The 12,407-nt window shown below is 42.8% G+C and overlaps 2 protein-coding genes across 2 annotated transcripts in view; one reads left to right on the top strand and one right to left on the bottom strand.

Moving 5' to 3' along the window:
- The window catches only part of myg1 (myg1 exonuclease), a 28,608-nt gene extending 22,607 nt beyond the window's left edge, over positions 1 to 6,001 (bottom strand). Inside the window, exons 1-2 of the mRNA XM_070443143.1 lie at positions 5,699 to 6,001; positions 5,148 to 5,260 (exon numbers count right to left, since the gene is read on the bottom strand). Of these exons, the coding sequence (XP_070299244.1) occupies positions 5,148 to 5,260; positions 5,699 to 5,935 (350 nt within the window). The 5' untranslated portion in view covers positions 5,936 to 6,001. The remainder of the gene's footprint in view (positions 1 to 5,147; positions 5,261 to 5,698) is intronic.
- A 3,399-nt stretch (positions 6,002 to 9,400) lies between these two features.
- LOC111973074 (mitogen-activated protein kinase kinase kinase 12-like) overlaps positions 9,401 to 12,407 on the top strand; it is a 35,630-nt gene continuing 32,623 nt past the window's right edge. The window contains exon 1 of the mRNA XM_024000383.2: positions 9,401 to 9,647. The gene's annotated coding sequence lies outside the window, so the exon portion shown is untranslated. The remainder of the gene's footprint in view (positions 9,648 to 12,407) is intronic.

The raw sequence follows: 12,407 nt of genomic DNA on the forward strand, positions 1-12,407 counted from the left end.
CCCCCCCCCTCCGTGGGCAGTAAGGCCATGGTATGAGGAACTAACGGACATTGTGCCCCAAACAAGGAGAAGGAAGTGCAACACCAGATCCTCGAGACGCAGAGTGGCTGCAGCTACTGAAAGAACTGAATCTGGAAGGAAGCGGTGAAATGTGCGTTGAATAAATGTAAATGTGTGCAGATAGCAGCAAGGGGTTGAGTTGGGTCCCGAAGAGAGTATATAAGAAGCATGCCTTCCCCCCCAAAAAAAGGCATGGTAGTACTACTTGACTTATCACTGAACTCGTGATACTTCAAACTACCATCAACCTAAAAAAGGTCATATCTGACTTTTATACTCTAGAACAATTGTATCTCTTGACTTCTAATTTCTGAATGAGACATACGGAGTCGACTACCCTGTATACTCCTCACGCTGAATATATCCGCCTAATAGGAGTGGATGAATAGCGTCAGTGGTAACGGGTCTTGTTCTCGAACCGTCTCTTCACTACTTAGTAAATCATAGTGCAACTTCTAGTAGAAGAAACAGATACATATCTGACTTTCATACTCTAGAACAATTGTATCTTTTGACTGCTGATTTTTTGGCGAGACCTACTGAGACAGATACCCTATACACTCCCGGTGCTTAATACATCCACCCCCTAACCGGAGTCGATGAAAAGCATCAGTGATGTTACAAAGGGTCTTGAGCTACGAAAGCAGTCTCGTTACTAATCAGTTAAAAAATATATTTAAAAAAAGAACAAGTCAAAGTACAACTTCTAGCAGAAGAAACAGATACGGAGTGATTGGCTAAACTTATGGAGAAAATGTGAGTTAAAGAACATACTCTTTGGGAACCAACCAGGGCAACGTACGCCACGGTAATTAACCGCTTGTTGTAATACATAGATGAGGCATTAAGAGTTCAGAGGTGTATTGATGATTATTGATGTTTTATTGGAAGGACGTAAAGAAACTGTAATGATGTGTAAAACTGTGTGCTTTGCAACCATTGAATAAAAAGTAGAAACTAGACCCAAAAACCCTAGTGGAGAAAACATCTCTGACACTCCAAGATCTAGGGGAACAAGTCTAGTTTCTACACAAAAGACAATTTAAAGGATTGGACAGCCAACTCATCTATATTGTAAAAAGTCAAGTTACTCTGTATTAATATTCAAGCAGTATTAACCGACGGGTATTGGCATTAAATCGTAAATCGTGTGTCTAGATACAAGAGTAATTGGGAACCCTATAAAACAATGGCGAGTTGAAGAGTCTACTTTTTGGGAACCCTATAGAGCAATGGCGAGTGGAAGAGTCTACTCTATAAAAGGGTAAATAGGCATTAAATCGTAAATCGATTTACAACCGATTTTATGGTTTATGTCTAGATACAAGAGTCTTCGGGAACCCTAGAGAGCAAGGGCGAGTTGAGAGCCTACTCTTTGGGAACCAAAGATGCCTGGTAAAGGTACCACAAGGAAGAGGTTCTCTAAGTCTGATTGATATTATCTAAGATCCCCGAAACAATAAAACACTAAAAGGCATCTCTCCGAACGAAGGGCAGGAATAAACAACCCAGGTCAGTCCAGCGAACCTGTGAATCATCTGTTTGCCGGATGATATAAGAACTCGAGTGATACGACTTGMGTCACTCTTGACGGGGGACCAGGTAAGGTCTACTCAAAATCYCCTACCGCGACACCCCTCCTTGGCTTTCAGTGATATGTCTCTACACAAGTATTGCCTTTCATTTTTAGTAGACCAGTTGATCATGTCAATCAATTGATCATGTCAACCAGTTGATCATTTCAATCAATCAGTTGATCATGTCAACCAATCAGTTGATCATGGCAACCAATCAGTTGATCATGGCAACCAATCAGTTGATCATGGCAACCAGTTGATCATTTCAATCAATCAGTTGATCATGGCAACCAATCAGTTGATCATGGCAACCAATCAGTTGATCATGGCAACCAATCAGTTGATCATGTCAATCAGTTGATCATGTCAATCAATTGATCATGTCAATCAATTGATCATGTTGATCATGTCAATCAATTGATCATGTTGATCATGTCAATCAATTGATCATGTTGATCATGTCAACCAATCAGTTGATCATTTCAACTCTATCCAGGGAGGTGTCTACTGAGAGCGTGAGGAGATGAGTGCCTTAAAGCAGGGAGCCTGCAGTGGTCATTTCATTCTGGCTTAATTGAGACAACGGTTACGTGACAAATGGTACCCTATTCCCTACAGTGCACTATGGGGCCTTAGCACTATGGGCTCTGGCCTAAATTAGTGCACTATATACGGAATAGGACTCTGGCCTAAATTAGTGCACTATTTAGGGAATAGGACTCTGGCCTAAATTAGTGCACTATATAGGGAATAGGGCTCTGGTCTAAAGTAGTGTACTATATAGGGAATAGGACCCTGGTCTAAAGTAGAGCACTATATAGGGAATAGGGTGYCATTAGGGACGCTTGCCACTTCTAGCCCCGCTGCCTGCTGAGCGCCAAGCGTCAGATACGCGAGTGGCATGCTGTGTGGCACACGGTCGATAACTAGCAACGGAATCCCTGCATCAATTATACAGAGATGGAAGTTAAATATGGACAAAATGAATCAATCACCTGCCTGTCTGTCAGTCTGTCACAAATGTATTTCTATCCGAATGTTCCATTATCATGTGACCTACTGAACGTAACAGAGTTGTATGAAGCTTGGTGTTGTGTGTTTGCCATGTTGCTACCTGTTGCCATGTTGTTGCCATGTTTTTACCTGTTGCCATGTTGCTGCCATGCTGTTGCCATGTTGTTACCCGTTGCCATGTTGCTGCCATGCTGTTGCCATGCTGTTGCCATGCTGCTGCCATGCTGCTGCCATGCTGTTGCCATGCTGTTGCCATGCTGTTGCCATGCTATTACCATGCTATTACCATGCTGTTACCTGTTGCCATGCTGTTACCTGTTGCCATGTTGTTACCGGTTGCCATGCTGTTGCCATGTTGTTACCGGTTGCCATGCTGTTGCTAGGTTGTTACCAGTTGCCATGCTGTTGCCAGGTTGTTCCCATAAACCCATCCCTATCCCCACCCCTTTTCCTTATGCCCTCTGCCTAAAACAGGCTTACTTTGATTTTTTTGGTGCCAGTGTTGCTATGCGGGATAGGGATGGGGCAGAATCGATACAGTAGAGTATCGCAATATTATTGACAATATTATATTAATTATATGACTGCATGTATCGGTTTTATGACTCCGTGTATCAATTATTATTTTAAAACGCTAGTTTTTTTGCTAGGTAGTCAACATTAGCTAGCGCCACCTGAGATAGCAACAAGAGATAATACCAGGAGGGAAGGAGGGAGGGAAGGGGAGGGAGATAGGGGAGGGAGGAGGGAAGAGAGGGAGGGAGGGGGAGAGGAGAATGATGGAGAAGCTTAGTTCTCTCTCCTACCTGCTGGGGGGGAAACCTCTGGCATTTCCATACCAATCATTAGACAGACAGGTAATTGACTGATAAATCATTAATGTGATGACAAGATTTAGCCACATAAAAAATACATGATTTCTCTCTTGTATGCTATGTCAGTGTGCCTTCTATAAATTCACATCTCTGCAATCACGGGCTCTAAGACTACAGCTTGTGGTTGGTATCAGTATGTTATACTGGAGCCTACCGTTACTCCTCAAGGGCCAAGGACATGATGTCCTTTTCAGAGGTAGACTGGCAGACAAAACATCCAAATACTCCATCTATACGTGAATCGATTGTCAAATTGGGATACGGTTCTAGAAACAAAAAGCTCTTTACTTTCATATCATATCAAAATAATTTCAAACGCAAAATACAAACTTACAGTTTTACCCGGCTTTATCCGACAGTATTTTTCACTGACAACACTTTTCTGTCGGCCTTTTTCCGTTACACACGGATGTGTTCTTCTTCTTACATAAACACGCGCTGTTTGGGAACACTAACCCCATAAAGGTGTGTATTMATTTAATTTACTTTTACCCTCTTTTTCTCCCCAACTTCGTGATATCCAATTGGTAGTTACAGTCTTGTCTCATCGCTGCAACTCCCGTACGGACTCGGGAGAGGCGAAGGTCGAGAGCCGTGCGTCCTCCGAAACATGACCCTGCCAAGCAGCACTGCGTCTTGACACACTGCTCACTTAACCCAGAAGCCAACTGCACCAATGAGGCGAAGGAAACACCGCACACCTGGCGACCGTGTCAGCGTGCATGCACCCGGCCCGCCACAGGAGTCGCTAGAGCRCGATGGGACAAGGACATCCAGGCCGGCCAAATCCTCCCCTAACCCGGACGACACTGCGCTTAATGGGTCTCCTGGTCGCAAGCTGGCTGCGACACAGCCCGGGATCAAACCCGGGTCTGCAGTGACGCCTCAAGCACACTCAAGGTCCTAAACGATATCTTAACCGCCATCGATAAGAAACAATACTGTGCAGCCGTATTCATTGACCTGGCCAAGGCTTTCAACTCTGTCAATCACCACATCCTCATCGGCAGACTCGATAGCCTTGGTTTCTCAAATGATTGCCTCACCTGGTTCACCAACTACTTCTTTGATAGAGTTCAGTGTGTCAAATCAGAGGGCCTGTTGTCCGGACCTCTGGCAGTCTCTATGGGGGTGCCACAGGGTTCAATTATTGGGCCGACTCTCTTCTCTGTATACATCAATGATGTCGCTCTTGCGGCTAATGAGTCTCTGATCCACCTCTACGCAGACGACACCATTCTGTATACTTATCTCACCTCATTTGCTCACATTGTATTTAGACTTATTTTCCTACTGCATGTTTGTTTTACTCCATGTGTAACTCTGTGTTGTTGTATGTGTCAAACTGCTTTGCTTTATCTTGGCCAGGTCGCAATTGTAAATGAGAACTTGTTCTCAACTTACCTACCTGGTTAAATAAAGGTGAAATAAAAAAATAAAAATGTAAATAAGAATTTGTTCTTAACTGACTTGCCWAGTTAAATAAAAGATTMAATTAAATAAACTCCCCCTAAAAGAAAACACCTTCATCCAATGATTTATGTTTAACGCAATGGAACTGAGAGTCATGACCAAGAGCTAGTTCCACTGTACCAGTATATACCAAAACCTTTGACTGTACCTCTGATGATGGTCATAGAGATGCTTCTTGGGGTCGAACTCTCCTCCCACATCCACCACGATGTCACACTTGGCGAGCTCGGCTGGGTCCCGAGTTCTGACGATCTCAGCATCCTGGAAAAAATATGAAATTTAGCAGAAATGTCTAAAATATCAAGACGAATGTCCAATATATTAGGTGCTGTGCAATCGTTCTAGCTGAGCAACCCACCCGGTGCACCGGCTGGGTTGAGTTGAAAAATAATTTCCGCCGACCCGGTGCACTAGGCGAGCTAAAAGGAATGCACCCACGAATATTCAGCGTCTTATCGTGGCGAGAGAGGACCATGGAGTTTAATGAAATTCAATCTGTTTGAACGTTATGCATTTTGGGCGTTATGCCATGCTGACCTGGCTGAGCTTATGCCATAAGTACAGTAGCTAGCTGGCATTAGAATATACTAACGTTAGCTAGCGAACTCTTGTCTTTGCCGGGGTGGAAGAAACATTAATCGTACATTAATATTAACCATATAGTTTCCTGCAAAATAGGAACAAATAAATGTTATGCACCTTGTACTCCGGGAGCTGGTGAAGGAAGAAACAGGCTAGCACTTCATCACAATGAAATGTCCCGTTATGGGTGCCGATTCTTTTACCAGACATGTTTTCTGTGCAGAGTCGCTTGGGTTGGTGTGACATGTATCTTCTTTCTGCAACTGGTATACTGTCCCTACCTGGTATATTTCTATAAACACTAGTAAACACTGAAGTTCGGAAAGTGAATTTCAACAGGTTCGGTGCTAACATGAAGTTAGCTGCTACACACGCTGCTGCTGCTGATGAGGCGGACTGTAATTTCAGACGGACTGGCGAYATGCCGGATATGGCGTATAGCTTCTTCTTCTTTGGAGTTTAACGGCGGTTGGCATCCAATATGTTGCATTATCGACCCCAACTGGACTATAATATAAATCCGTTGCGCTTTGCGATGCAAAAGGGGAAAACAAAACGAACAACAACAAAAAATAACACCCTTACAACTAACCCTACAATTCCTCTAATTTGACCCTATCTGCTCCTGCACCATGCCAACGGCCTGGGAGTGCGTGACACCGCCACTCAACACACCCTGTTACTCTTCTGAAGTCAAATATCGTATACCCAAATACTTCTCTGCAGCTGCCACCACAACATCTATTTKCTGTGATTTACRTTCCATTTCTGTGGTACAGTTKATAACCATTGCTATGAACTCCAAGAAGCCAACCTTACTGAAGCATATATCAATCATYGKCCTATCCCTCTGTGCTGGCACAGATCAAATCAAATCAAATGTATTTATWTAGCTCTTCGTACATCAGCTGATRTCTCAAAGTGCTGCACAGAAACCCAGCCTAAAACCCCAAACAGCAAGCAATGCAGGTGTAGAAGCACGGTGGCTAGGAAAAACTCCCTAGAAAGGCCAAAACCTAGAAGAAACTAGAGAGAACCAGGCTATGAGGGGTGGCCAGTCCTCTTTGCTGTGCCGGGTGAGAATTATAAACAGACAATGGCCAAGTGTTAATTTGCCATGAAGCATGGTCAAATAATAATATCCACGTAGTTGTCGAGGGTGCAGCACCTCAGGAGTAAATGTCAGTTGGCTTTTCATAGCCGATCATTAAGAGTATCTCTTACCGCTCCTGCTGTCTCTAGAGAGAGTTGAAAACAGCGAGGAGTCTGGGACGTAGCCGTCCACGTCGGATGAAAACAGTTCCGGTTCCATTAGCCGCAGGCAGAACAGTTGAAACGGCTGAGCAGCAGCACGGCCAAGTGGACTGGGGACAGCAAGGAGTCATCATGTCAGGCCGTCCTGAGGTATGGTCCTAGGGCACAGGTCCATCCTGAGACAAGGCCGAGTATACCCACAAAGATTCTCCGCCACGGCACAACCCAAAGGGGGGGCGGGAAAGATAGGAAAGATAGGTAGGAGCCAAGCCCATGTAACGCTTTGTAGGTTAACAGTAAAACCTTGAAATAAGCCCTTGACTGTTACAGGAAACCAGTGTAGGGAGGCTAGCCACGTGAGTAATATGATACACATTTTTGGGTTTCTAGTCAGATTCTAGCAGCCGTATTTAGCACTAACTGAAGTTTATTTAGTGCTTTATCCGGGTAGCCGGAAAGTAGAGCATTACAGATGTACTGCTCACTGCGATCCTCTCAGGATCCTTGACCCATCCTCCTCTACTTTCTTCACTGCCTCAGCATACGACACCCTCTGCACTTACTCTGACTACCTCAACCCACCTCTCTCTCACCGGACACTTCCGATCCCCAGCAACATGGGCACCCCTACAGTGACACACACAACATCTTTATTCACCGAAACGACACAATCCTCTATCCCATGCCCTCCTGCCCACTCCCACATCTTGGAATCTCCCTGTAACCACACATCTTTATCCACCGAAACGACACAATCCTCTATCCCATGCCCTCCTGCACACTCCCCACATCTTGGAATCTCCCTCTAACACACACTTACTGAACAACACGGCGGGTCAACGGTGCACCTGAAAACAGCGCAGTTGATTCTGCCACAAAAAAGCTTTAACAGGATAACTCACATCCTGACATGATTTTGTCTGTAGAGAATCTGACTCAAAATTCAAAAGGACTGACAGTGACTCCTCTGTTTCACCACGCTCACCACCGTGTCTGAACGGTGGGCATCACAAACACCAGGAATATTCACCTTAAATCGCTCCACCTCCACACTTAACGCTTACCCCCATTCCTTTCATATAGGATATCTAAGCATCCAGTGTTGATGTTGTCCTGTTTCTGCCATTACGTCACTTTATACATATATACATACAGTATGTTGACATTATATATACAGTATCTGTATTATTTAAGTTCCACTAAATTCACTGAAATTCTTATGTTGTCTATTGTGGACTTTATTCAGCCAACTGTAGTCGTTCAGTTATGACAGAGTTGTTTCAGACTGATGATTCCCTTTGTCCAGATAATGACCATCAAGACCATCATTAGCCTATATGAATGTGTATGTTAACATGTTTAGAACCATCATTAGCCTATATGTTGTATGTTAACATGTTTCTAACCATCATTAGCCTATATGAGTTGTATGTTAACATGTTTTAGAACCATCATTAGCCTATATGAGTTGTATGTTAACATGTTTAGAACCATCATTAGCCTATATGAGTTGTATGTTAACATGTTTAGAAACCATCATTAAGCCTATATGAGTTGTATGTTAACATGTTTAGAACCATCATTAGCCTATATGAGTTGTATGTTAACATGTTTAGAACCATCATTAGCCTATATGAGTTTGTATGTTAACATGTTTAGAACCATTCATTAGCCTATATGAGTTGTATGTTTAACATGTTTTAAAACCATCATTAGTCTATATGAGTTTATGTTAACATGTTTAGAACCATATTAGCCTATATGAGTTGTATGTTAACATGTTTAGAACCATCATTAGCCTATATGAGTTGTATGTTAACATGTTGCTGTGGATGCAGAGACTAAGATACAGCGTAGGGTAGAACAGTGTCCATGCACCACTGCCCTGGTCAAAGGTCAAAGATGGTACACTATCTAGGTAATAGGGTACCAGATCAGACACAGCCACTCTGTCAGCCTCAGTATTATGCTACTATCTAGTGGACGAGCAGTCCCAAGCTAAGATGCAATATTAATTCTGATATTGGTGGTTCATCCCCTCTGAGTCATTGAAGTTATGGAAATAAAAGCATTTGGACTGTTTGAGAAAGATAGAAGGAGAAAGAAAAACGTATGAGCATCCGATGTTTCGGGCTATAGAGGCTGAATTTGTGAACGTTTGTAATGAGAAGGTAATTCATCATGAACAATGATTTGGCATGTTCTTGTCATCGTTTGACAGRTGTGTAAACTAGTGAAATGTCGACACCTAGTGGAGTGTGCACGTCATCGCGTCACTTCAAGTYACAGAAATGCGTTCTGTCATGCTATTGGTTTAGGATGCGGTTACGGATACGCTCACGTGAGGTCAAAACAAAAACAACTACCTCTATACAAAATACATGTCTTTGGGGGAATGAATTAATGAATATAAACAAATAAAAAAAGATACAAAAATAATTCGAGCAACGTTGATGTTGGAAACAAACATGAATGAGAGAGATCATACAGGAGAGCGACAGAGASCACTCAATCGGGTGTGCATGCGTATCCTATTTCAGCACCAGGAAAAGGGGACAGCTCCCTCCCCCACTCTCTCCCAGCTCTCCTTCACGAGCTCTCAGGTTTACAGCGATAACATAATTAGCCAGATGGGACCCCTCGCTCGTACACAGAGACTCAGATAGAACCAAAACGCTACACTCAATGCTCCCATCTTTAAACGCGTCTCAAACGGAGAATAGGATTTAGGATCTGCGCTGTCCTTTCATTGACGAACTGGTAGTGCACAATCAAAGCAGTTCGCCACCGAGCCATAGAACACAGACAGACGGTAGGTTTCCTTATCCATTATATGATTGCACAGGATCAGGGCGCTGTCAAGTGCCGTATACCTGTCTGTTCCTTGTGTGCTACCTTTGCCCTCATGACAGTTATTTGATCCATATGCTTATTATTGCATGGGTGATTTTTTACTGATGGTTGTCAGTATGCTGTTGTTTATTGTGCTTGTGTGTCAGACTCAGAATTCTGTAGACTATTGATTTAGATATTTTTGTGGACCATGAATTGCAGCCTACAACATGGGTCGATCCAATTTAGCGTAGTTCTAAGACCCTCGTGATTACCCTCCTGCGCCGGTGCCTTAACTGGAAATGGTACTTTAAAAAATAATCATATCTGACTAAAAATGAAATGTTTATATTCTAAGATGTTTTAGGTCATTTTGCCATGACAGTTTGGAGTGGCAGTAGGTATTCACATGCCAATTGTCAGCAGTTGAAACGACAGTAAGTCAGTCACAGCATACAACACAGTATCTAGCCTAGTGCCTTGTGCTTTTGTAGCCTACACGCGKAATTGCTGAAATTCAATACTCTCGRCCTGCCACTTTTATTCGGGACAAAGGACAATGCACTGAGATGGCTATCTCTCTGACCATTAATCCCCCATGATAGTAACCTCGTCTAATCATATTGTTGTGCAGTATCACATTATACGGTTAGGCGGCGCTCTAGCGTCACTATAGCCAATGTCAGGCCCTACTGCATCGGCCGTATATCATCCACGTTCTGATTTTTTCCCCCAAATGGCACCCTATCCTCTATGTAGTGCATTACTTTTAACCAGAGGTCACGGTCAAAAGTAATGCACTATATAGGAAAACTGCCATTTGGRACGAACCTGTTATGTCGGCAAGCCAAGACAAGGTTCTCCGCCTCTCRGGGTAATGAACTCGATATTTATTGATTGGGAGTTCCATTTTCTTGAGTGCTATAAACTATAGAGTTTCACTCGTTAGCCCTTCAAATCCTTAAAACGCATCGCCGACGGACATCGCTGCCTGGCTGCCATCAGCGTGTTTTATCGTAATCAATTTGACATCCTGGCTTTTGATAGTATTTTTTAATGCAAGTAGCATATTGAATCACTTTGCCCTACAACAAGGGGCCAGTGTTGTTGTACTGGCTGACTGAAGCGCTGTAAACAATGATCCGTTTTTAACACCAAAGTGATAAGAAATCATTTGATTTGTAATTGGGGAAGGCTCATTATGGAGAGTTATTGAAAATGTTCATCCAATTTATTGAGTTAACTGATTTAGGCCGAATGTAAAACATTTTAGGAAGCTTCAACTTTGTATCTTACATTTCAAGGCCACGGATAGCGAATGTTGTGTCCCGGTACACTGGCCATTGGCAAAACATTACTGCAGTGCATGTTTGTGGTGTTAGACAATGGTATTGGGAATTATGCTGAAATATCAGATTCAAAAGCCTTCTGCAGTGAGAGATTATTCTATCACAGACTAGAGAACAACATTACAATCAACATGAGAGATTATCAGCGTGAGTACAGCGGATTGGCTGATGATTACATCATATCTCTAAGAACATCTTTACTAAATGGTTTGTCTTCTGTCAGTCTGGCTTATGGATTTAACTATTTGTCTGGCCTTCATACCCAACAACTGTCACTTTCCCACTGGTCTCACTATCAAAACGTAGCATTACTTTCCCACTGGTCTCACTATCAAAACGTAGCATTGCTTTCCCTCTGTGTCTCCACATTCAAACGTAGCATTATTTCCCACTGGTCTCACTATCAAAACGTAGCATTTACTCCCCACGGTTCTCACTATCAAAACGTTATATTTTTCCCACTGTCCACTATCAAAACGTAGGCATTACTTCTCCACTGGTCTTCTACTTATTAAAACGTGAGCATTGCTTCCCCTTGGATCTCACTATCAAAACGTAAGCATTGCTTCCCACATGGTCTCACGTATCAAAAATTCGAGTATGCTTTCCCACTGGGTCCCACTATCAAAACATAGCATTGCTTTCAACACTGTTCTACTATCAAAACGTAGCATTGCTTTCCACTGGCTTCCACATCAAAACTTAGCATTACTTCCTCACTGGTCTACTATCAAAAGCCCGGTAGTAAGTATTGCTTTCCCCACTGGGTCTCTACTATCAAACTAGGTATTGCTTCCCACTTGGTCTCAACTATCAAAACGTAGTATTCTTTTCCCATTGGTCCCATATCAAAACGTAGCATTGCTTTCCCATGTCTCACTATTCAAAAATGTAGCGTGCTTTCCACTGGTCTCACTATCAAAACGATAGGCCATTATTCCAATGGTCTCCACTATTCAAACGTAGCATTCTTTCCCACTGGTCTCACTTTGATCACCAAACGAGCATTGCTTTCACACTGGTCTCACTATCAAACGTAGCATTGCTTAGTGGGAGAAAGAGAGAGAATCAGACAGACAGAGCCGTTGTTAGAGAAATATTTTAAGAGAGATTTTGCTCTCACATCTTAAGCCTTGAAGTACAATTCTTCCCCAAAACACCCTTACTTCTTCCAAAAAATACACTTACTTCTCCCCAAAAAAACCTTACTTCTTCCCAAAACACACTTACTATTCCCCCAAAACACACTTACTATTCCCCCCAAACACCCTTAAGTCTTGTCCAAAACATACTTACTTTTTCCTCAAAACACCCTCACTTCTTCCCAAAACACCCTTACTTTTATCCAAAACACCCTTCTTCCCAAAACATCCTTAGTTTTAATCAAAACA

Source organism: Salvelinus sp. IW2-2015, linkage group LG1 (assembly GCF_002910315.2).
Source record: "Salvelinus sp. IW2-2015 linkage group LG1, ASM291031v2, whole genome shotgun sequence".
In the NCBI taxonomy this organism is placed as follows: Eukaryota; Metazoa; Chordata; class Actinopteri; order Salmoniformes; family Salmonidae; genus Salvelinus; species Salvelinus sp. IW2-2015.